At 25.3% G+C, this 25,696-nt stretch overlaps 6 protein-coding genes across 18 annotated transcripts; 3 read left to right on the top strand and 3 right to left on the bottom strand.

Moving 5' to 3' along the window:
- The first annotated feature begins 57 nt into the window (after positions 1-57).
- LOC100646929 lies at positions 58-6,127 on the top strand. 2 transcript variants are annotated; one of them, XM_020867596.2, is made up of 10 exons: positions 63-1,354; positions 1,417-1,642; positions 1,764-3,483; positions 3,950-4,210; positions 4,279-4,429; positions 4,489-4,662; positions 4,743-5,010; positions 5,218-5,370; positions 5,462-5,604; positions 5,693-6,127. In XM_020867596.2, the coding sequence occupies exons 1-10, from the start codon at positions 1,125-1,127 to the stop codon at positions 5,937-5,939; spliced, it is 3,573 nt and encodes a 1,190-aa protein (XP_020723255.2). In that variant the 5' UTR covers positions 63-1,124; the 3' UTR covers positions 5,940-6,127. The 2 variants fall into 2 exon arrangements, with proteins under 2 accessions (XP_048262744.1, XP_020723255.2); XM_048406787.1 differs by lacking the exon at positions 5,693-6,127 and having other exon boundaries at positions 58-1,354; positions 5,218-5,362; positions 5,462-5,535.
- Positions 5,618-10,365, bottom strand: LOC105666738 (repetitive organellar protein). 6 transcript variants are annotated; one of them, XM_012318488.3, is made up of 12 exons: positions 10,147-10,365; positions 9,776-9,995; positions 9,440-9,706; positions 8,788-9,250; positions 8,024-8,693; positions 7,587-7,955; positions 7,305-7,472; positions 7,200-7,244; positions 7,055-7,124; positions 6,836-6,989; positions 6,690-6,768; positions 5,618-6,612 (listed from the first exon to the last, which is right to left on the bottom strand). In XM_012318488.3, exons 1-12 carry the CDS (start codon positions 10,339-10,341, stop codon positions 6,523-6,525), a joined length of 2,790 nt encoding a protein of 929 aa, XP_012173878.2. In that variant the 5' UTR covers positions 10,342-10,365; the 3' UTR covers positions 5,618-6,522. The 6 variants fall into 6 exon arrangements, with proteins under 6 accessions (XP_012173878.2, XP_012173876.2, XP_048262748.1 ...); XM_012318486.3 differs by having other exon boundaries at positions 7,055-7,244; XM_048406791.1 differs by lacking the exons at positions 6,690-6,768; positions 6,836-6,989 and having other exon boundaries at positions 6,409-6,612; positions 10,147-10,364.
- Positions 10,366-10,553: 188 nt separating this feature from the next.
- Positions 10,554-14,505, bottom strand: LOC100643868. 5 transcript variants are annotated; one of them, XM_048406796.1, is made up of 11 exons: positions 14,373-14,485; positions 13,679-13,851; positions 13,459-13,611; positions 13,070-13,361; positions 12,946-12,998; positions 12,794-12,874; positions 12,457-12,726; positions 12,270-12,374; positions 11,642-11,710; positions 11,329-11,478; positions 10,554-11,254 (listed from the first exon to the last, which is right to left on the bottom strand). In XM_048406796.1, exons 2-11 carry the CDS (start codon positions 13,820-13,822, stop codon positions 11,024-11,026), a joined length of 1,548 nt encoding a protein of 515 aa, XP_048262753.1. In that variant the 5' UTR covers positions 13,823-13,851; positions 14,373-14,485; the 3' UTR covers positions 10,554-11,023. The 5 variants fall into 5 exon arrangements, with proteins under 5 accessions (XP_048262753.1, XP_048262752.1, XP_048262755.1 ...); XM_048406795.1 differs by having other exon boundaries at positions 13,679-13,875; positions 14,373-14,471; XM_048406798.1 differs by lacking the exon at positions 13,679-13,851 and having other exon boundaries at positions 14,373-14,505.
- On the top strand, positions 14,028-16,151 carry LOC100647046 (transport and Golgi organization protein 2). 2 transcript variants are annotated; one of them, XM_048406799.1, is made up of 4 exons: positions 14,028-14,145; positions 15,158-15,409; positions 15,622-15,840; positions 15,908-16,151. In XM_048406799.1, exons 2-4 carry the CDS (start codon positions 15,168-15,170, stop codon positions 16,119-16,121), a joined length of 675 nt encoding a protein of 224 aa, XP_048262756.1. In that variant the 5' UTR covers positions 14,028-14,145; positions 15,158-15,167; the 3' UTR covers positions 16,122-16,151. The 2 variants fall into 2 exon arrangements, with proteins under 2 accessions (XP_048262756.1, XP_003402302.2); XM_003402254.4 differs by lacking the exon at positions 14,028-14,145 and adding an exon at positions 14,152-15,007 and having other exon boundaries at positions 15,160-15,409.
- LOC100646808 (Fanconi anemia group D2 protein) lies at positions 15,986-22,572 on the bottom strand. The gene is made up of 16 exons (XM_003402252.4): positions 22,334-22,572; positions 21,920-22,273; positions 21,501-21,774; positions 21,054-21,413; positions 20,612-20,972; positions 20,103-20,536; positions 19,347-19,438; positions 19,098-19,272; positions 18,776-19,033; positions 18,360-18,693; positions 17,916-18,231; positions 17,622-17,828; positions 17,180-17,477; positions 16,888-17,105; positions 16,576-16,784; positions 15,986-16,497 (listed from the first exon to the last, which is right to left on the bottom strand). The coding sequence occupies exons 1-16, from the start codon at positions 22,491-22,493 to the stop codon at positions 16,375-16,377; spliced, it is 4,173 nt and encodes a 1,390-aa protein (XP_003402300.2). The 5' UTR covers positions 22,494-22,572; the 3' UTR covers positions 15,986-16,374.
- A 252-nt stretch (positions 22,573-22,824) lies between these two features.
- On the top strand, positions 22,825-25,534 carry LOC100647399 (vacuolar protein sorting-associated protein 33A). Of its 2 annotated transcripts, XM_003402257.4 has the most exons (8): positions 22,826-23,035; positions 23,260-23,456; positions 23,542-24,026; positions 24,149-24,269; positions 24,328-24,488; positions 24,578-25,123; positions 25,196-25,318; positions 25,415-25,534. In XM_003402257.4, the coding sequence occupies exons 1-8, from the start codon at positions 22,931-22,933 to the stop codon at positions 25,501-25,503; spliced, it is 1,827 nt and encodes a 608-aa protein (XP_003402305.3). In that variant the 5' UTR covers positions 22,826-22,930; the 3' UTR covers positions 25,504-25,534. The 2 variants fall into 2 exon arrangements, with proteins under 2 accessions (XP_048262750.1, XP_003402305.3); XM_048406793.1 differs by lacking the exon at positions 25,415-25,534 and having other exon boundaries at positions 22,825-23,035; positions 25,177-25,266.
- Positions 25,535-25,696: the final 162 nt, after the last annotated feature.

Genomic DNA, 25,696 nt, shown 5'->3' with positions numbered 1-25,696 from the left:
GGTATGGCAACGACATCCAACCGACTCCCACATAACTCAGTGATGCGGGTCACTGGGCATGCGTAATAGCATTTTCCCCTCCTCACGCAAAAAAAAGTGTTGCAATAATGGAGATATAGAAACAATTCCATTTCTCGAAATTGAAGATCTTAAATTTATCGCACTTATCGTAGAAAAGGGCAATGCAAGTGAAAGGAAACGAGGAACTGAGAATCAAAGCGGTCGACAAATATTTAAAGACCCGCGATAAGTTGAGATCTTTAACTCAAAACTCAAATTTTCTTATGTTTGATTTCTCACCAATAAAAATATATGACCTCATATGCAAGGTCGTCTCAACAAACACCATCGTATGTACTAAGGAAAAAGAATATGTGGTTCCATGCGACGATGAAAAAATATTCACGCTAGTACAATTGACATGCCAAGTACTGAGGATTAATGTTAAATCTAAATGGTGTATGGAAGAGATTAAAATTATTTGCATCTATTAATTGCATCATTCCACTGATTCATTATCATTTCTCTAAAGGAAATATAATAAACAATTAATTTCTCTTTTTTGGGCAACATACAATTAGTTTCACTATTGCACGATTTTGTCAATAGATTCCTGTCAATGCTAGTGTGCAACTAAACAGGACAGATCCCTGACTTTAAGCTTAAATACATAGGTTTTTGTATATGCTAAACTGCAATCAAATAGGGCAGGTCTCTAATTTTATAGGTTCTTGCACATACTAGCTTTATTTAATCTCAGCACTTGACCGCATGGTGCAGCACTAATCCGGAAACAAGCAGAATCATAAGCGTGAGCACTCTCGTTTCTTCTCTGTTAGTGCCATAACATTGATACACCATCTTTAATTTTAAAAAACGCGCTTTCTGTATTATAATAAAACCGTAAAAAGATCTGGTTTTCATTTCACTTTACTATTTTATTTACTTTGATTTTTGGATGTTAAATCTTTCGAAATATATGATATTGTTTAGTAGGTAATATATAATATTGTTTAGTAGGATATATTTTTATTATGGAAATGTGAAATTTCTGTGCTTTTTAAACGAAAATAAGAGAAACTGATTTTACGTAGAAATAAATAAATTATAAAAAGGTGTTCAAAATGAATCAACGAGTCAATAAATGTATTCGAACCTATGAAAGAAAAAAATGTAAAGATGCTGTAGTTCCAGTACCAAAAATAGTTATTTCGTCTTTAGATAATATGAAGAGCAGAAATCGTGTTTTATTAAATGATAATTCAAATATAATTGAAGAGAAAGATGTTGATAATGATTCTCTATATAATGATCCTTTTGAGACAACATTTGATAGACTAATTAAAAATGCAAGGTACGAAATTTTGTTATTGCTTTATTGTATTACAATTATTAATAGAATTGTTTGTTTAATAGAATTCTACCACCTATACCAAAGGCACATAATGATACAATACTACTAACTAGTTCAGATAGTAATAAATCTGAAATAAACGATCACCAATCTTCATTGCATAAAACATTAAGTTTTAACACAAAACCAGTTTGTAAATCAACATACAGAAAGATAAAAGTGCATATTACAAAGAAAACAATGTCTAAGAAAAATGTATCTGTGCTCAAAAATAATGGAGAATCTAAAGTAAGTTTGTTATTATAAAGTATATCTACATAATATTAAATTTACATTAAAACTACATTATAAGTTAATATATACACATATTAAAAGTATTAATAATAAATATCCATATATTATTGAATAGGTACAAGAAGATGTATCTCATAAAAAATATAAATTGCGTAAAACGAGAAATAACAGTAAAATGCCATTTAAATATTCATATATCAAACAATCTAAAAAAAATTATAATAAAAAATATTTTGTAAAAAACAGCGAAAAAGCTTGTAATATACAAAGTGATAAATCTTGTAACAATGTGGAGATAAAACCATGTTTTATTAATTTAGACAGATCTGCTGTATCAAAATGGGATAGTAAGTTACATACAATAGAAAATAATTTATTAAAAGAAAATGATCAATTATTAGATCAACATTCAATTAGTGGAATCAGTATTGATAATTTAAAATATGATGAAGAAAAAATAAAACATTGTACTATTAAACTAGAACAATTAGGAACAAATCCATACATAGCACCACTTGATTTTAGAAAAAAATACGAAAATGTATTCAGTAGTACACCTAATGGTAGACCTGTTAGATCAAATGCACATTTAATATCTTTATCACCAATTCCAGTTAAATATTTTGAAAAATTGAAGGATTCCACAATGTTGTCAAGCAACATCTCATTTAATGAAAATAATGAAATTTTATTAAAATCTAAACTAATAAGTGATGATTTGTGTAAAGAAACAAATATAATAAAAAAATATAAAGATGAACATAAGTCATCTAGTTATTTAGCAAACACATCTAATTTTAGTAAGCATAATTTCGATCAATTTGAAAATATAGATAAAAAAGATGTAGATTCATTGATTAAACTTAGTTATAGCGAGAATTGTGATCAGAAAGAATTTTTAACAAAAAGAGATTCAGTTCAAAATATTCCAGGAAATAGAATTGAAAAAAATAATATATCAAATAAATCAGTATTAACAGAAGAATATAAAACTTCAAATGTAAAAATAGACAAACATATCTTAAGATTCTCTAATGATGCAAATATGTCACGTTCTTTATTTGATGATACCAATGGAAGTATTCAAACTCCATTAGGCAATGATATCGGAGTGAATGATATAGTAAAACTATCTATTAATAATTTAGTGATAAATGAAAAAAGTACTGTATTAAATAACGAGGGACACTCTGATTTTATTAAATTAAATAAAACATCTACTGCAAATATAAGTACTGATAAAAAAGTAACATTCAATAAGTCACAGGAAGAATTACTTACAACTTCAGTCCCGATTAAATTGACGAAATCAGATTCATCATCTGATGATAAAAACAATGATATAGCAAATGTAGATGGAAAAATTCTGTCAAGCAGAGACAGTGTATTAAATATAAACCATTCTTCTGTAGACAGTAGTAGAAAATGTGGTGAATCTCATGTAGTTTTGAAGCAATTGCAAGATTCCATTAGAGTTACAAAAAGAAAAAAATATACTAAATGGGATCTTGATTTAGTTAGTATTGCAGAAGATTGTGATAATAGTACAGAACTGAAGAAAAAACAGATACATTTAGAAAAGACAAACACTGAAAGAGAAATGATATTATCACGAAAGGAATTATCAGTTTTAGAAAATATAACAGAGAAATGTACTAATAATGCTCATAGAATAGTTGGAGAACCTGTTTATTTAAAACCAGGCAAATCTTGGGCAAGATCTTTGTCAATTTTGCACAATTTACAAACTGAATTTAATCTGGATAAATTATCTGTTGGCAAAGGTAAAAAATGGAGATATAGTGTTCAGGATATTTTAAATATGCAAACACAAGGTAATTATGCAATGATCAAAAAGACATTTTTTATACATTTTGTAATTAAAATTTTTTGATTTAATAGATTATACATTATATTGATTTTGTTGTAATGTTAACAGAGAAAATTTAATGTAATACATATGTGATCATGCAAACATTTGAATGTTGTGTCTTTATTTGACAAAACAAAATATTACTGTAAAATTCATTAACCTGAAATATTAATATTTTATGTTTTTTATGATATAATATACATGGTTTATTTCATATTTTATACTTTTTATATATTTTTTATTTTTTAAGTATCCATTACTTTAAAATAAGTTTTTATTCTAAAAATGCTTTTCTATTTAAAAAATGAACAAGATATACATTATTTTGTAAATATGTTGTAAATGGGTAGGTCTTAAAAGTATAATATAAATAACAATTTTCTAAATATATATTATAATGATATTAATTTAATTTGTCATATATGTAGGAATTATACAAAGCTGCATAAAAAAGAATGATAGTAATACAAAATTACGAACAACTAATGAGATAATTAATAAATCAGAATATGAATTGATTAATAACAAAGGTAAAACTTGTGATTCCACCAATCTCACACGTGTTTCAAAAAGGATATCAGTTCGTGTAGTTCCAATTCATAAAACAGTGAAATCTATTGAAGATGCATCATTTCTTGAAGTCTATGGTATTGTTCCTGTTAAGAGTCAGAGATTTACATTATTAAATAGTAAGTCATATCATTAAATTTAATTTTTAATAAAGTTTTTATCATTATATTCATATATTTGCATACAGACCCTCAAAAATCTTCTATATGTAACATTCAAAATAATGACAGTGATATCCAAGTTACTGAAGAACATGTAGTTTCAACAGCTAGAGAAGTTATTTTACAGAGATGTTTACAAAAAGATTATATACCATTTACAACATACTTTTCTGATTCGTAAGTATATGTATATATAATGAAATTGTTAGAGAATAGTAATATAATAATTTATTTAGATACCTGGAACACTGTCGAAAAATTGGAGAAGGTGTATATGGTGAAGTTTTTCTTTATGAACAAGAAAATAAAAAATCTGTTATAAAGATTATTCCTATAGAAGGTAGTGATTATGTAAATGGAGAACCACAAAAAAAATTTCATGAGATATTATCAGAAATTGTAATTGCAATGTAATTATAATTACAATTTGTTAGTTATAATGAATATTAAAATTCATTATGATACTAATCTTTTAATAAAAAAATTTTAGGGAATTGCACAATTTAAGATTCAACACCAAATACAATACTGATGGATTTGTAGAAGTAAAAGATATTAAATGTATAAAAGGAAAATATCCAGAAAGGCTTATAGAATTGTGGAATCTCTATGATGAAGAGAAACATTCTGATAATGACTGTCCATCAATGTTTAATGATGATCAATTATACATTGTTCTCGAACTTGGACATGGAGGTCAAGATTTAGAAGCGTTTGTATTTAATACTGCAGAAGAAGCTCATATTTTGTTTATACAGGTTGTTATTATAATGTGCCTAACATTGTAAGAATTTTAAGTATATTAACATTCATTTCTAAGTTTCATTGTCATATACGAATTATTGTTTTTTTTTTCATTTTTAAATATAACGTACAACTAATCTCATATGATAATTAAACTAGCAAGTCAACTTACATTTAATTTTTCATCAACCTGAATAGTTATATTTAGTATTTTTTAATAGGCTGCATTAGCATTAGCAGTTGCAGAAAAGGCTATTGAATTTGAACACAGGGACTTACATTGGGGAAATATATTAATATCATCGGCAAATGAAGATTATGTACATTATAAGATTGGGCAAAAAAACATTGAACTAATTAGTAAAGGTGTGAAGGTATACACAGAAGACCATTTTCAATTCCAGCTAATTGTGAGATTTCTCTTTTTAAATTAAATTGAAAAACATATTGAATTTCTGGTTTTAGGTGTCTATTATAGATTTCACCCTTTCAAGAGTCAAGTATCAAGGATGTAGTGTATTTAATGACCTCGCATTAGATCCTACATTGTTTACAGCTCAGGGCGAATATCAATTTGAAATATATCGTTTGATGAGGGATAAAGTTAAGTAAGTTTTTAAGTATATTAATTTCCATATATTAATTTTCATTATTCACTTATTAAATTGCGTATTTATTGTTTGCGCATTATTTTAGGAACAATTGGCAAGCATTTGAACCCTATACAAATATTTTATGGCTGCATTATACTTTAGATAAAATGATCACAGCAGTTAGATATAAAAAGAAAAACTTAAAAATTCATAAAAATGGTATAACAAAACTTAAAGAACTAGAAAACGAAATTTTGACATATAACAGTGCCTTTGACTTTGTAACAAATTGTGATAAAATTGTTAATTTATTACGTATTAATTCGAAATCCGAAGTAACTTCTGTATAACAAAGAAAAATATAGAAGTTGCAAAATGTAAAATATGAGTAGCAATATAAATTTTTTAATATCTGTATGTTAATAAATATTAGGAAAATATGTAAGTTTAATAATATTATATTAAATGTATATTTTTATTGTTCTTATATGTTTGTAACATGTTCTTCAAAGAATAAATCTTTATTGCAATATTTAAATATTCTTTACATATAATTTAACTTCAAATTAAAAAATATATTTATTTATAAAAAGATACAATGTACTTTTTAAACCATTTGTTCTATATAAATCAAATTTTTATTACAAATAATGAGATTTTATATTTTTTATAAAAATTTATTGCAATTACTTCTCATTTGAATGTTAAACGTTTAGTTTTATATGTGTTTATATGTTTGTTACGTGTTTAGCTTAAATGTATATCATTAATTACGTAATTTATAAGATAATAAATTACAGTAAGGAAGTCATTACAATGTTAAAATTCAGAATAAACATCTTATAAAAAATCTTTACAAATTTATTATTTAAGTAAAAGAACGAATATATTTTTTTTAATTAAAGAAATTTATCTTGAAAGACTTCAATAATATTAATTCGTAGGAAATGTATATTCATATATATTACTCAATTTATGGTATGCACTACACTGATTAATAAAATTCCATCTTTGTTGATCAAACTGAAAATAAAAGTATGTATTAGAATAAAATAAATATAACTAAAAAGAAAAACACAAATTTAAAAGAATAAATATACAGTGAAATCTTTTTCAATTTGTTTGTCTTTCTTAGATTTGTTTTCTAATTCTGGAGATTTTTCTTCGCCATTGTGATACCTATAACATAATTTTTATGGTACAGTTTAATGATATTTAATGCAGGGTGATATATTTAACAATTTACCCAAAGTTATGTCCCAAATTTGATTTATAATCTTGTGTTTGTAAAGTTCGATACTTTTGAGCATCACCCAAAAATGGCATAAATTGCCATTCATTTTGTATATGTGAATTTCTTTCTTTCGAAATTGATGATATTATTCTTTTGTACATTGATTCTTTAAATGAATATATCAATGGAGCTATATTATTTACTACTTATTTTAAATATTATTTGTATTACCTTCTTCATGTACATTTATGGGTAGAATTTGGAATTTTTTCTCCGCTTCATTTAGTGTTGCATAAAATTCCTGTTGAGCATTATCATATAAACATTGATTTTCATTTTCCATATGAATTACATCAGAGTTGTTGTTTATAATTACAGTTATCTGTTCATGTAGTTCCATTAATTCTTTCATATTCAATGACTAAAAGCATGTAATTATCCTCAATTAAATGTTTCATTACATGAATGTGCAGTTACATACTAATAACCAATTTTCTGAGTCAAACATTTTTTCACTCTTCATGTCATCTTCAAATTGTTTTTGCAAAATTTCAACGTTCGCTTTGTGCCTTTCACAAACTGCATTTAAACTACTGTCATAGTTTTTTTTCATTAATATTATTTTGTCTTGATATTCTTCCATCTGAGACTATGTAACATTGTAAAAGTATTAAAGTAAAAGTATCATCTAATATAAAATAATTGAGCATAATGTAGTAATAGAAATAATATACTTGCTATAATAATATTAAGTAATAGCTACTTTAAGGATAGCACGAAGCTCAGCATTTTCTTGTACTAAATGTTTAATAATTTCTTTAGGATGTTTTATTTCACAATCTCTATTCATTATTTCATTTTGGTTTTCATTATGTTCACTTTTCGTATGTTCCATCTTATCAATAAATCGTATGTTTGTATGTTCCACTAATAAATTATTTGGAGAATTGGATCGCTCAAATGTTATGCAATTATTTTCTGGCACTTTTTTTATATTTACATTATTCGGCAATTGTACATCGATTTTTTCTATTTCAGCTTCTTTTACTTCTCGTTTTAGATCTTTATATTCTAGTTTGAAATTTTTTATTCTATTATTTACAGTTAACTCTATTATTTCATCTTGATGAATCTAAAAATAAAATAGATATATTAATACATAGTTAATAAGAAATAAAACATATCTCAAAAACTACTAACTATGTACTGATCATGTAATTTTTTAATAAATTTACTATTCGATGAATCTTTTTCTAAATTAGATAGATTTTGAAGACTTAATAGTCTTTCATATATTTGATTGGAAAGAGTATACAATTTGCTTTTTAGATTTTCTTCCATTACTTCATTATGCAGTCTAATTAATAATTCAGAGTTTTCATTTTTCCAATATTCCACATTTTTTTCTAATATTTCATTTTCATGTAGATATATGTCTAAGCTATTATCAAGTTTTTTATTACTATTTTGATCATTTATAAGTTGTGTTCTTAAATTACTGAGTTCAACTTTTAATTTTTTTTCATATTTATCCAATTTTGCAAGATCCTCTTGCATTGTATATATGATATTAATTTTATCATTTTGTTCAGTTAGGGATACAATTATTACATTCATTTCTGTAAGTTTATGTTCAACATCTTTCAGCTTTTCATTTAATAAAATATTTTCATCTTCCAATTTTATGATTTCATGATGTTTTTGTTCCATTGCATTTTTGTATTCATCAATTTTTTGTGACAAAATATTATTACTTGCATTAACTTTATTTTTCAAGGTAGTTATAGCTTCTTCTTTTGTGGAAATGATCATATTGGATTGAATAATATTCTTTTCTAATTCATAATTTTCAAATTGTAAATCACTCAATCTACAAAAAATGTTAGTAATTAAAAGATAATATAAAATAATAATTAATATTATAAAAAATATTTCTTCTTTTATAAAACAAATAGAAGCATTACCTTTTCTCTATTTCTTTAATCTTATTTTCCAAAGTAGTCTTTAGGTTTTTAGTTTCAAGAAGTTCACGAACTTGCTCTGATAAATTTTTAACTTGTTCAATTTTTATTATTAATTGTTTCTTACTCTCTCGACATTCTTTTGATAGTCTATTTGTTATATTTTCTAAATTGTTGTTTTCTTTTTTTAATGCATTACAATCTTTATCATATATAAATAATTCACTTTTAAGTATCTCAAGTTGTTGTTCTAACTTCAATACATGATCATCCTTTTTATTAAGTGCTGTAGTTATTTTTGATAACTGTTCTTTAATTTTTATATTTTCTTCATTTAAACCAATACCTTCTCCTCTTTGCTGTTGCACTACTTCTTTCAATTGAGCTATTTCTAAACTTTTCCTTTTTAATTCCTTCTGTTGTTCTTCGATTGTTTCAGTTATCTGTATGTGTTGATCTCCAGCACCTTAACATAATTTTTCGTGTAAAACAGCAATACTGTATATATAATTAATATTTATTATGATCGTGGAAGGAATTAATCATTTAGAAGTACTGCTATTAGTAAATAATTAAAATACTACAAATATATAATTTTATACATAAAATATAACTGAAATTATAATATAATGGAATTTAAACATCTAACAATTACCTTGTAGAGCTGTATTTATTTTATTGATACAAGATTTCAAATGTATTTCGATCGCTTTATTAATTTTTTCATCATATAAATATGTTTCCTCTGTATGTAATATTTCATTTAATAACTGATACAATATGTTTTCAATACATTCATTTATCTTATTTTGTACGTGTAATAGATCATTAGGAAGCTGTTTAATACAAGAATCATATTTCTTATTTTCTTTTTTATGCTGATTATATAATTCAGAAATTAGTTGTTTCTTCAAAGTTATATCTAGCAAAAAAATTAATATGCTGATATACATATACATGTGTAAAAACATAAACCAAAAGTTTAAATTACCTTGAGAAACATTGATAGCTGATTGTGTATCTTTCAGAATTTCATAAAAATAATAAGTTTGTTTAATTATGACGGGACGTTCGATTTCTACATATATTTGTAACTTTTGTGTAAGAGAACGTAACTTAATTAAAAAATGTGTAAAATATTCAATGATTTCCTTTTCTATATTATCTATGACATCTTTTCTACTTAATTTAATGGTATAATTGTGATATTCCTATTAAATGTTGTTATTTGTTTTCAACAAATTATAATATGGCATTAAAATAAAATTATAATGTTAAATTAAAATTAAATTAAAATAAATTTAAAATATTATATGTTGTTATTTTTTTTAAACAAAAGATTGGGTCAATGAAATGTATTACCTTTTGAAGTCCACAAGAATCTAAATTATTTGCTATTTCACTTAATAAATTTTTATTATTAACTGCGTTAGAAATATTGTCAAATTCTATTTCATTTGAATTAGTCATATCTTGCTTTACATTGAATGCAATAACACTGTCTTCAACTACATATACAAAATATTTACATATATATACGCATGTATAATTATACATAATATATTATATATTATATATGTATTGTATATATTATATATTATATATATATATATATAATATTATTATGATATCATATAAATTATATATTGATTTCACTTATAATATAGAAAATGTGTGATATGTGACTCATATATATATAAGTATATAATGCACTATATATTATTATGTATGTTTTAAATAACAGCATTACTTGTATTTTTTGAATCCACTTCAGAGTCACAAGAAAGTTTTTCACAAATCATATATTTTAAATTTTGATCAAAGAAAGTTTCTAGTTTATCATTTTCTATATAGTGCTTTAGATCTCCAATTTGTTGTAAGAGATTTTGACTTTCTATTTTATAACTTTGAAATCTTGTTATAATGATGTTTATATTATACAGTATATTATTCGCTTCTTCACCAATATCCAAGCTACATTTTGAACAATTACAAATTTCTTCACAGACGCCATTAAGCTCTTCTAAATTATTTAAAACATATTTTAACTTATTGAAAAAATCACTAATTTCTTGTTTCATAGAAACCAATTGCTCTTTATATTGAGCAATTTTAATATCTTTATCTTGAATTTCAGTTTTTAAAACTTCTAACATATTCTTTGCCTCCATCTAACGTAATTGACATTATAATTATTCATAATCGTGTAAATGTATATAATTAGGTGTGAATAAGGCATTTAATAAGTATAATAAAAATAGTGTACTTGTTCATTATATGGAATAGACAGTTCTTTGATCACTTTTAACAGTTGATTTAGCTTTTCTTCTTGATTTGTTACTATACAATTCTGTTCATAATTTTGTTTTTTAAGTTCGTCTCTTTCTTCTAAGACATTCTTTAATTGATCTAGCATTATATTATATTTTTCTGCTTTTTCTACTAATTGTTCCATTTCTTGTATCTTTTTCTGCAATACAGTAAGAATATATAATTTTTTATTTGAAAATTAATCCTTGATATTAGATATGTGTGATAACTAACTAAGAGTAACTCTTTTTCTAATCGTAATGTTGTTGTTTCTTTGACATATAATTGAAGTTTTTCAATTTCTTCAGAATATATATAACAACTTTCACATTTCTCATTTAAATCTTGTTTGAGTTGTTCCATTAAATATTTGTAACTATAAAGCTAGAAAAAGAAAATTTATAAAAACAATTTATAACTATAAAGTTAGAAAAAGAAAAGAAGATAGAATTTTCAAAGTGGAATAATATAAAGATATAAAATAAGATATATAAAATAAGATATAAGATATAAAAGAAATATATAAAATAATATATAAACATATTACCTTCTTTTTCAAATCCTCCACTTCGCAATTACGTTCATGATCCAATTTATATAATTTCTCATGTAACATCTGCATAATTATTATCAAGTATTATTACTGACACTAGTGAGATGCGGATTGATGGAGAGGTGGAATATCTATTGGTAAGAGAGTGAAAGAAAGAAATGTAACCTTTGTGGCGACAAATACGGAAATTTAGAGCACATGAAAAAAGAGTGGAATTAGAAAGCAGATTTGGTATAGGAGAGATAGTCAACAAAAGAGGAAAAGATAGGGTTATCAACTTGGTGAGGAAATTGGGAAAGAAAAAAAGAAAAGAGTGAAGAGGTAAGTAGGTAAAGATTTGTGTAATAGATAACAGAAAATAGACATATAATAATAATTAATAATTAAATAGATGATAGAAAGTAAATATGTTATTTAGAAAATTGTGTGTCTGAGTGAGTGGATGTGTGTGTAAATGAATAAGTGAGAACGCAAGGAAATAGGGAAAATAATTGTGAACCAAATTCCTTTTGACCAGGAGACTGAAAATGAACTACTACTATTATTAGGTATTAATTGACTTCAATTTTGTCATACGACATACTTTAGTATTATTCTACAAAATTGTATTTTATATACTTGCTTTGAGATTTCCTTGTTGAGTGTATATGCAACTTTCTTTTTCTTTTAGTAAAACCTCCAAATGTTTATTCATATCATGTAATTCTTCTAACTCAGCATCTCTTACCTAGAAATTAAATACAATTGTATAAATTATAATATAAATATATATAAATATATATATAAATTATTAAGTTGATATATCATACGCAGAGTTCATTTTTCAAAACAATAATTTCAGAATCTTTCTGGATGATAATCCCTTTATGAACGCTATTATGTAGATCAAAATCAGATTCTGTTCCCATTTCAATGTCAGACTCTGTTAGACTTTCAATATCATGTGAACTATTACTGCAAGAAGCATCACATTCAAAACTTTGTTCCTTGTGATTATTTGTTTGTGAACTATTTTTGTCTAGATCTGCGCTGTTATCTTCATTACTGAATTTTGATGTGAATGATGTTTGTGACATTGCCTAGATAGAATAATATTTATATAAAAATATATTGTTTAAATGACAAAAAGCACAATTATTTTCATACAGATATTGTTATAATTTTGTTTAGATATTTATCAACTTCATCGTCAATTTGTATTTCTATATCGTGTGTTTCTGTGTTTACCTGTAAGTAAATATTACATTTATTTAAATAATTTTAATTATAGTACTAATAGATTGATTATGATATACTACTTGTACAGCTACATCAATATATTCTATCCAAGATGATGTCTTTTTATTGTAATCTACAAAATTAAGATACAAATAAGAATTTAGAAAATAAAAAATTTTTTAATACATTTTTGTATCATTTTACCTGCAGAAGGAAGTGATCTTACAGTAGACCCACATGATGGTGTTAAATTATAATTTTTCAAAGGTGGATCAAACATAGTTAAAGAATAAGAATATAATTGATTATATTGGTTTGTTATAGCTGATACATTTCTTGTGTTAGACTGTAAATTTCTTTTACAAGGTGTATGGATTGATAACAAATTTGACTGAATTATAGGATCTGATTTACTGATATTGAAAAATGCACCTTTTAGAACTCCAGTTGTATAATTGTTTTTCTGTGGTAATTCTTTTATTTTTGAAATGTTATCCTAAAAAATAATATTACATTATTAAGTTACTTTTAACTTTAATTTTAAGTTATTATATAGAAGAGTAATATACAAAGTAAATTGTTTAAAAACTTACTAAATTTTGTAACTGTTCTTCTTGTTTAGTGGTAAGTTTAAGAGTTTTATATTTTTTAAGTTCTTTTTTAACTATCTGAAGTTCATTTTGTGCTTTTGGATTGAGTTGAATAATATTATCAATAATTACATTAAATGGTATTATTTTTCCCATCTGGAAGAAAATACATAGTGAGAATGTTTTTCTTTAATATGAATATTTTGTTTAATTGAATACATACTGATGAGTCATGTTCATTAAGTTCACGAAAGTAACGTGAATTTTCTAAAGAATTTGGACTCCATGCTCTGATATCTGAACAAGAATCATGTAATTTTAATCGACCTTCTAAACGTTTCTTCGGTAAAACATAGTCACCATACATCAAAGGTGTTCCTGAGTTACGTTTACTAGCTAAAAAAATTCGAGGTCCATGTTCTACATAAGACATATTTACTTTTTTTTTTGCTCAAAAAATCAGTAACATTAATTATTATTACGGTTAACGGATCTGAGTCTAAAATTCTTTTTAAAAATATAATATAATATAAAATAAGTTGTATTATTTATTTGATTGTTTTTATTTATATACTATAGTAACTATTAAGAAACAAAATGCGAAGTAACATAAATGGTGATCAATAAAATCTATGTAGTTATATAATAAAATATTTTATTTTGTAAGCTGACATCAAAGTTACTGATAGGTAATATTAATAAACATTTTTCGGTTTTATCAATGTTATAAAATACATCTGCTTAGGCTTTTAAAGTGCAGAAATTATTATTACATAATATAATTTTTTTTCGAAATAAGCAACTGGTTTCTGACTCGAATAGGTTTGTGAAAGCAAGGAGCCATACATTTTTGTGGTCTAATGAACAATGACAGCGTTTAGTAAAAGATGAATACAATATATATAATGCTTTCTCACTTTATTATTAGCGATCCTGACGTCTTATATGTTACTCGGCCAATCAGTTTCTGATTTGCCGCTATGTCAAGCCTTTCGCTCGTTTTCCGTGTTTTTCTTTGTCCCATTCAAGAACAAAATTAAGCAGAATAACATATTTGAATCTTAATAAGCAATTAACCGGACCCGAGTGTGCTGTTTATTTAGAGGGAAAACTGTATATAAATATGATTAAAATTATGAGCATTATTTTACTTTTTTCATAATTTTACCTTTTATTTCAAAAAATTAAATTTATAGATTGTAAAATGTAATTTCAATTTACATGTTTCATGTAAATGTATGTTGATGTCTTACTAGCTTATCTTCAGTTATCAATGAACAAAACGTTATCTTAATTTATGATTAAAAAGTGTTTAATCTTATCAATGACATACAATAAAAGAGGTATAAAACAAAAGCTTGTAATATAAGCAGATATTGCTCTGTAGTATTTAAGTAATTTGTTACAACTATGTGTATTTTATTTATTTATCGTAATCCTAATGCTGATTCTGAGTCATATCGATTGATTTTGGTCTCAAACCGAGATGAAGATTTTAAACGTCCAGCATTACCAGCTCATTATTGGGAACATCATCCATTATGTTTAGGAGGTAAGTTAGAGCTATGTACATTTGAAATTAATTACATGCTAAATTTATATATATAGTAATATATATGTATATATTGTACAAAATATTTATCTTAATATATTATTGAATAATTAATTCCAAATTAGAAATCATTATAATTTATATATTATTAGGTACTGATATGGAGCCTGGAAAAGAAGGTGGGACTTGGCTAGCAATGTCATTAACAGGAAAAGCTGGTGTTGTTTTAAATTTATCTAATGAAGCAAGTTCAACTAATATACCAAAACAAGGACGAGGATTTTTAGTGCCTAATTTTGTTACATCAAATGATTCTGCACTTTCATATTTAGACAAATTATACAAGAAGAATAATGAAAATCAAATATATAATCCTTTTATTTTGGTTTTAATAGATTTACAGTATGTGAATAAATTTATAATATTTTTATAATCAAAAAGATCTTAATAATCAAAGTATTATATATATATACTTAATTTATAAAATATATTATATACTTCAAAAATTTATATATATTTATATAAATTTATATATATATTTTTTAATAATATACATTTTCTTTAATTAATATATAAATTAATTAAAATTTTAATATATGTTTTAATTCATTTAGGAATGCAGATGTTAAGTATCTGAGCAGTTCTCATAATTCAACAGGACCTAATTCAAGTCAAGACAATATCTTAGGTTTTGGTAATAGTGGTCTTGATATTCCATATAAAAAAGTTGAAGCAGGAAAAGAAATTTTCAAAAATATTGTTAAGGATATTAAGGTGTCAAGACAAATGACTCTGATTGAAGAACTTCTGAAATTTTTGAAATCAAAAGAAAGGTATGCATAATTTTTTAAACAATTATAGTTTATGTTGTTATTAACACATTATTCTTTTAATTTCCAGATATTTGCCAGATCCTGAATTGCAAAAACGTTGTTCAAAAGGATATAAGGAACTCAGCTCAATCTTTGTATCAACTGATGGATATTGTACACGAACTCATTCTATTTTGTTGGTTAATGGAAACAATGAACTAACATTTGTTGAAGAAACACTTATGCCGAATTTAACATGGAAACGTCAAATATTTAGTAACAAATTAATACGTAAAAATTGACAGTGATATTAAAAATAATTGTAAACGATATTTATATAGTTAATCTTTTACGTAATTAATAATTATATTATTAGTTTATAACATTTGATATAATGTTAAATGTAAATATATAATTCTTTGGACGTGTATAAAAGTACATGTACAAAGTCCACAAAGAAGTATTATAATATAAATTTGTTATTATAAAAATATGTTGTTTTATGCTATTTAGGTTTAGTAGAATTATTTTTTTAAATCTTCTGTATAAAAAATATTATGGCACATTATTTTCATCAAGGTCATCACTCGAATCGCTTTCTAATATATCTGACGATACGTTAGTTGCATCATCAGCTATATTAGAATTTGGTATAGAACTTTCTTCTGATGATAAATTCTAGAAATATCAATAAGTATATAAAATACAATTAAAATATGATACATTAAAAGATTATATATTTCAAAAAATACAAACCTGAGAAAAAATTTCTTGACCTTCTAAGTTTTTGTTAACAAGATTACCCATCCAAAAAGCAGTAGGGCTATTGTTAAGAACTAACATTCCCTTTACACTGTATATTAATCTTTCTAATATAGATTTTGCTGCAGGAATATATTTTGATAATGTAAGGTCTTTCTTTTCTGCACTATCACAACATACCGTATGTAAATATCGTGTGCCTCCTAAAACGAATTTTATGTATAATTTGTATTACTTTTTTGCTATTAATATCTTTTTAGCTATTTGTTACTTTATTCTATTTATTGGATAACTTAAAATTTATACCTTGCATCATCTTCAATATTTTAGTTACTTCTTCTGTTTGATATTTTAAATTATGTTCTAGAACTGGCATTCCAAGGTTTAAAAAAGATTTCAATAATATAGGCATATATTTTAGGAATATCAATAAATTATTTTTTGTTGTTAATGTTTTACATATTTGAACTAACTTTTGCACGTTTTTCGCAACTTCATACCATACACCTATTCTTTTAGGATCTCTGATAAAAAACATGTAAGCTTATAAAATATTCATTGCATGTAAAACAATTTTTAATAAGTACATGATACGTACCTATCAGCTATTTGCAACGCTGTTTTTATACCATTAATTAAACCATCGAACATTTTTTTAAATAAAAAATGAAAGCTACTTCTTGATATGGAAGGTATTCTACTTAGTCTATCCTGTGGCTTCTCCAATTCTAAAGTTTCATCTGGTAACCAATCCAAAATTGAAGTTACTGTTTGTAATGGTAGCGATTCATTATTAATCCAACTATTTAACAATTCAATTACAGTTGATTTATATTGAGTACTGGAATGATTGTCTTCCGGCCACTGAAGGCATAAAAATCCAAATGCCATTTTTGCTAAAAATGATAGTATCAATGGTTATTCTGAACACTATAATGATTAAATATGTTTTAGATATAAAATTAATATTTAATAAGTTATGAATTGCATAATGTGCAATATATATATTATGCATACATATTATACATAATATTCCTCACCATATTTTTCTTTATTTTCCTTAGTATAAGATTCAGAATGTTTCATTAATGATTGACACATATTGATTAATGAAATTGATAATGATATTTGTGTAATAATATCGGATAAAGACTCAAAATATTTGCAACATTCTGTAACAAGTTCTTTACATGATCTTAATGTAATATTGCTTTCATCAACTTGACTTGCTAAAATTCGTAAACCCTCTAAACAAGTATGTACAAATTATTAAAATATATTATTAATTACAATATGATTATTATGTATAAATATACTATATATAAATGTCATACCTCGTAATAATATATTATAAGTAACACTTTCAAATCCTTTCCAATTAAAAATTTTTGTTAGAAGACATAACAATAATCGGACAGCTTCTCTGCTTTGGGCTTCATTTTCTTCTCTCAAAACATCTACAATATCTCGTAATTTTGCACAAATTTTTGGTAATAATTTAATTAAGTCCTTTATAAATTTCTCATTACTGTCATGCTCAAAGATTCCTAGCAGTTCTTTAACAATAAAACATACTTGTTTCATAGATATACTGCGTCCCACAGATTGTGTTGTATCCATGTCCATTTTTATATCTAATAGATGTACTATCTACGAAATATTATGCTAATTATAAAAATAAGTATAAGACAAACGTAAATAATATTTAATGTATATAAACATAAATAAAAAAAGTGCTTTTTGCCAATACTAATTATTTAATATTAAAATATATATACCGATGCATCGAATTTTCTAAAATATGTTGGATTTTTAGAACATATTAAAGAACCCAGTTCCCAGTCTTTAATTTCATTTATACTAACAGATTTTTCTTTGAACTTCTTTTTCTCTTTTTTTCCTTTTTTTCCAACTTTTTTATCTATTCTTACAAATGGTGGTAGAGGAAATTGATGAAAATAACATGGAGGTGGTTGATATTTTGTGTCACACAAAGAGAACAATGTGCTCAATTCACTTTGTAAATCTATCAAATTGTCTAATCGTTGTAATACTTGTTTCTGTAACAAAGAATCTTTTTGTGTAACAAAACCACTAATCACTTCACGAAACCTACAAAAAAATAAAAATTTTGTAGTACATTTATTTAGAATTAATACTATATTTCTATTTACTTATTTAATTTTTAACTTACCAATTAATGCAACATATTATTAAATCGATTACTGAATTTTCTACTATATCAAAATCTTTTGGCATTAATATTGCACATCCTAAAAGAGAATCTATAGCATCTAGATTTTCATTTTCGCTAAGTTTAATACAACAAGTTCTGAGAAGTTTGAAAGAAATTGGTACAATTGCACCATATTTTTTGTCTTCAAAAGTTAAAATGCAATTTTCTGGCTCATCTTCAGCCTTATTCAATCCAAATTTAGGAATTAAATTTCCTCTAAATATACACAAGATTATAAGATAAGTGAATATTATATTAAAGATTATAAAATATTATATACCTATAACTTGATTTATCAATCATATTTGTAATAACAAATTCTTCTTCAATATAATCCGTGAGTCTTTTTATAAATTTTGTATTGATATTTTGAGTTTGTAAAATGATACAAGTCAATTGATCATAAAACAGAGCTCGTGATCGTGAACATTTCTTCACATTATTTAATACTGTCTCTATAAAACTAAAAAGTCTTAGTATCTTTATGACTTAGATGTAAACCTTTATAATGGTAGTTCATAGTGCTTACCAAATAAATTATACGCTGCATCAGACTTCTCTGTCTTTTGCATTAAATGTTTTATTGCCATTACTGCTCCTAAAACACCTTTACATTTTGTGCTAAAATATAATCATTTAAAAATAAAATCAGTATCAGAAAATAATGTTTCCCTTCTCACTAAAAGCATTTTGCACTTTACTTAGAATATCTTAGGAAAAGAATAACCAATTTGGAACTTACTGTCAAAGCAAAACTTTTATAAATTATGTATTCATTGATTCTAGAGATATTAGAAGCATTATTCAATATTTGATGAAAGAATTAGAAACAAGGAAATAAATGCAAATTCACTATGTAATAATAATAACATACATCAGATTGGAGAAACAATTATTATAAAAGTAAAATGGGATACACTACGAATCATTTGGAGAACGTAGCAACAAATGCGGACTACATATGAAGATAAGATAGTTCAGCCAAAGCCATAGGATTATATGCAGATAATCACAAAACTAAAATTTTGTAATTCATGATTCTGGGACTATGGTACCTATTTTATTTCTTTCTAAGATCATAAGATTAGTTATATAAAAGACATTGAAAGAATCTGCTTTAAACCACCGAACTTTGAACTTTAAAACTCTGAAATCATAAGAGCAATCGAAATCTATTTCAAAATTAAGGAACTCGAAAAAGCGAGTTTCGTTTCGGAATCGTACTTTGACAGATTTCAGAATTGGTGATTTTTTTCACGTTGTTTTTCGTAATGTTAATACATACAATGGTTTAAAATTAGATAGTTGTTTTTGCAGCAGTATGAATAAATCATCACGTAGAGAGTCAGCTATAACATTAGAGCTTGTACATAAATGTTGCAATAAGTCATTCAATGTACCAACTTCTTTTAAATTCAAGTTATCCATTTTCTCAAGTAAAATACGAAGATGATTGCAATGTGGCGTTAAACATTGTCTGTCTTCTTCTTTTTCTACCATTTTACACAGAAACGCCAGACTATTTTTAACTGTTTGATTGCAATCACCCATAAGGAATATAATTCTTTCTAGAATCTCTCGTTGTTTGAACACATCCTCTTTGTGACATTTAAATTGTAAACGCAACCAATCAATAGAAAAGTCAATAAATACACGTTCATCTGTTTTTAATAAATTGCTAGATATTTGTAAAGCAATAGGTTGCAGTTCTTGCACAACCTATAAAAAAATATCTTACTTACATTAAAGTTTTAACAAAGACAATATCTTAACATTATATTATGCTGTACGAACTTGTTTATAATCACTATATAATAAATTTAATAAGCTTGTTCTATAAAACCCAGATCGTATATGTTGTTTAAATATAGCTTCAATCATTTTTCTCTTCGCTTCTGTTGTTAAAGATATAAGAAGCAAAAGAATTATATCTAATGGTTTTGGATCTTTAGTAATATCTTTTATAACTGTTATAGTTGCATTTACTATATTTTTTGAAAGAAGCATACTCATTTTTAATGTATTCACAATATTTAATTGACTTTGATAACACTCTTCAATTTTTTCCCCAACAAGAGGTTGTATATCAGTATTGCGTAATACCTTTAATGCCTTTTCAAAAATTTCTGCATTTGTACAATCTTCTAAGACAAACCTGTAGAAGAAAGAGAAAATAGATAAAAATTGTACATGTAATTATATTTCCATATTGTACTTTCTAACTAATAAAACATACTTTATAATAGCTGATATTGCGTTTACTTTAACATTTGTTTTCAACAAATTTAATGTTTTTTCCTTGTATTCATCCAAATATTCTTTTCCAAGATTTAAGTTGCCCATACAATATAATATTAAATTTATTAATTCAGAATTATCTTCTAGAATTTTATTCAAAATTTCAGCAATAGCTTGATGTTGTTTGTCAGATACAATGTCAGGTAAAAGCATAATTAATTCACTCTGAAACCATAAAGGACATGATTCTAGAAGTTGTTCTAAATTGTTGACCAAAGCATCAGAATTAATTACAACATCCAAGAAGCGAAACTGTTGCAGTAATGGAAGAGCCCAAGATACTGATTCAATGGAATCACTAAAAAAATATGTTTAAAAGAATTATAAAAATATATTCAAAAATTGCGGAAAACTATAAGAAACTATTTAACAATAGAAAACATACGCTATAAGTATAGCTTCATTGAGTTTAGACAAAAGACTGCTATATATTTCTGGATATAGTTCTGACACTTGTAACAGAATCTTTATAAGAGAAGAACTATGTAACACATTTGACACTTCACCATCAATAAGTAATTCCATATCGCTTAAAGCATTTTTTAAATTTTCTTCATTTTCAAAATATTTTTCCATTAGGGTAATTAACTCATCTTTTTTATATTTTTTTGAATTTAGTAATTCTTTCATTTTCCTTTGTACCATTATGACATCTTTACCTATAATAATTTAATGAATACAATGTATTCATATTATAACATTAATCGAATGTACTTTTAAATATGCTATGTACTATATTATCAAATATACTTTAAAATTTATATACAACTAATATCCATCATATAATTTAATTGATATACTTACAAAGTACATGTGGAACAACTGGATTTATCTTAATGCCTGAGTCATGTAAAAACTCAAGAAATTTACACTTTGTAATAGAAGTCGCATTAACATCTTTCTCTGTAATTATTGATAAATTTGATGAACTTTCGCGATTACTATTTTCACATTTATCTGATATAGTGTTAGAATCATCTCGTTTTTTCTTTAAAACTGTAGATTCTGCCAGAGGGAAACCTAAATCATCGTCACTGTCACAGTTTGACGAAATAAGACTTGACAATTTGCGTTTACGTGATAATGATTCTCCATTTCTTACTTCTACCTTATGTGATTTACTTGAAAAAATATCCTCATCTGACAATTTGTTTTGACCTGTAAATATTTTATTTAATAATTTTCTTTAATTTCGAAATATTTCATCAATGAACTTACTTTGAGTTGAGAAGACCTTTCCGGCTAATAACGTACTATTATTTCTTGGCAACTGTTCAATTAAAGATTTAGTTTGAGATATGTCACTTCTTGAAGATGTTGGACTTCCTATTAAATTTTTATGTAAACCGCCTCTAAATTTTAATTTTCTTTTATCCATGATTAAGTGATTGTACTTTTGTGTACGATCATATGTAATATCTTTTCGCGCTATAGTATAAAGAGGTAGTATGAAAATTAAATGTGTATATGCACACTATCAAATTGAAAATAACTATATACTTCGAGTTTTCCTTATAAGAAATTTAATAATTAATAAACAACACTATTACAATGGAAATCGTTAAAATATAAAAATATACAGAAATCAAAATATTATACTTTTATATAAAATATCTTTATATATTTTTAAATGAGATATTCTAAAATAATAGTGGTAACACTGATAGCAAAATTTATAGTAAGATTAAGATACAAATTTACGAATGTATATACACACATACATATAGAGAAGGGAGGAGAGCAGTATTTAAGATACGAAAGTGACAGAAGGCGGTGTACGTTTAACAATTGTGTGCAAATTGTAGGATTAAAGATATGTCATCGGCACATTTATCGACAGGACGTCTAAATGTGGGAATTATTCAAGTACAAGTCAGGAAGCAGTTACTCTGTTTGCTTGAAAAGTGTGATGGGACAAAGGTATTACAATAAACTTTCCAATCTTTCACCATTTATTAATATGTATTGCTATTGTTAGATAATATGTCTTGTTACTAGTTTAATGAATAAAGTCAATTAACTTATTTTTATTCATAGTTTACCTTAAAGTACAATTAAAGTATAATTATTTATCGTATATGTTTTGTTTACATTATCAGTAAACATATTGTGTTAGAAATATTTTGACCTGTATTTTATAATAGGCAATTATATGGGATCAATCTCTTGAAGGACCAATTGGTCTTGTTGCAAAATATAATTTGCTTGAAGAACATGATGTTGTTAAAATGTATCCTTTATGTGGTGGAAGTTTGACAATACCACCAAATATTGTTAATATAATATTTATAACTAGACCTCAGTTAGGACTTATGGATTTAATCGCTGAAAATGTTCATGGGTATGTGTAAAATAAGAAATATTTGTTTTAAATTTAATTTTCAATAAGATAATATTATGAAGCTTACATAATAACAAATTTGTAGCGAAGAAGGGAAAAGACCGCGCAAAGAATTTCATTTGTTCTTTGTACCAAGGAAAAGTCTTCTTTGTCAAAAAAAGCTTCAGAATCGTGGTGTATTTGGTAGCTTCACATTAATAGAAGAATTTAAATGCGACTTATTTCCTTTTGATAATGATCTTCTTTCCATGGAGCTTAGTGGTTCATTTAAAGAATTTCATCTAGAAAATGATCCCACTTGTTTGTATCAAGTTGCACAAGCTATTCAAGGTTTACAACGATTATATGGAAAAATTCCAAAAGTTACTGGAAGAGGACCTGCTGCTAGCAAAGTGTGGGAATTATTAGAAAGATTAAATAGAGAAGAAGAGGATAATAAAACAACATCAGTTCAGTCATCTACTATAGAACATTTATTATTATTAGATCGCTCTGTAGATTTACTTTCACCTCTAGTTACGCAATTAACGTATGAGGGATTAATAGATGAAATTTTTGGGATAAAATATAGTTGAGTATTTTTTTTACTTTCTTTTAAACTTTAGTTTAGTTTATCTTTTATAACAAAATACCTTATAAATAATCTTATTATAATTTGTTATTTTTAGTTTATTAAAGTATTATAATTTCAGATACTGTACAGTTGCCAGCAAGAAGATTTCATGATTCTCAAGACTCTCCAACAACAATGACCCTTAATGAAAAAGAACAAATTATACTAAATTCTGGAGAAGAATTATTTGCAGAAATCAGGTGAGTATTTTTATATTTTGATATGATTTCATATTTTACAGAGCCTTTATAATTATAGGGACAAAAATTTTAATGGAGTTGGACCTATCCTTAGTAAAAAAGCTAAAGTTATTTCATCACAGTTTGATGAAAGACATGGAGATAAAAGTGTGCAAGAAATTAAACAATTTATAGCACGATTACCACATATGTTGGCTACTAAGCAATCATTAGCAAAACGTAAGTTTTTTTAATTCTATTTAATAATATTAATTGTCATTAATTATAGTATGATCTATTTTATATACTTATTTTTATTTCATTGTTAGATACAACAATAGCTGAAATGATAAAAGAAGTAACAGATTCTAGTAGTTTTTTAGAATCATTGCAAGTAGAGCAAGAGTTGTTGAATTGTATTGACACAGATAAACCAAATACTTTTATAGAAGATATGATAATACAACAACAACCACTTTTAAAAGTTTTACGTCTTCTTTGTATACAATCCTTAACAAATTCTGGGCTCAAGCCGAAGTTATTGGACTATTATAAGAGAGAAATAATACAAACATATGGATATCACAATTTACCAACTATATTAAATTTAGAAAAAGCCGGTTTATTAAAACAACAACAATCTGCACGTCAGTATGCAGTTTTACGAAAAGCACTACGACTTACTGTTGAAGATGAAAGTGAAATTACACCGAAGGATATTAGTTATGTTCATTCTATATATGCACCACTAAGTGTTCGATTGACAGAGCAGCTTGTACAACCAAATGGTTGGCAAGGTTTAAATGATGTAATGGGATTATTACCTGGCCCTACTATTAGTAGCCCACCATATAACATACTGTCATCTGGGAGAAGTAAGGAATATATGTAAAAAAATATAATTTCAATTATATCGTAGGTGATATAGATATAAATTAAATTTTTAGGAAATTCTATTACTAGCGAAGACTTTAATTCAGAACCACCAAAATTAGTAATGGTTTTCTTTATTGGAGGATGTACATTTGCAGAAATTTCTGCACTGAGATTTCTATCTCAGCAAGAAGATTGTAAGTAATACAACAAATCAATTATATTATTGAAACTTTGCAATTGATTTTCTGTTTGTATGTATGATATATTTTGAGAAAAATTTCTATTTTCAGTAAACGTAGAATTTGTTGTCTGCACTACAAAACTAATAAATGGAAACACATTTTTAATGTCATTAATGGAAAACCTAGAAAGTACATAATCTAATAAAATTGAACGTTATTTTATGCGTACACATTGCTGACTGTAAAATAATTATACATATTTTTTTTTAAATATGTGTAAATTCTTTTTTTCTAATAAGCATATTCATTAAAAGAGTAGAATAATACATGTACAGATATGATAAAATTATTAATTTATACCTTCAGAAGTCTTTTATAAGCATTTCTTTG

The sequence above is a fragment of the Bombus terrestris genome, chromosome 6 (genome assembly GCF_910591885.1).
Source record: "Bombus terrestris chromosome 6, iyBomTerr1.2, whole genome shotgun sequence".
In the NCBI taxonomy this organism is placed as follows: domain Eukaryota; kingdom Metazoa; phylum Arthropoda; class Insecta; order Hymenoptera; family Apidae; genus Bombus; species Bombus terrestris.
Note: the sequence above shows the minus strand (reverse complement) of the source record. Positions and strands in the feature narration are given on the sequence as shown.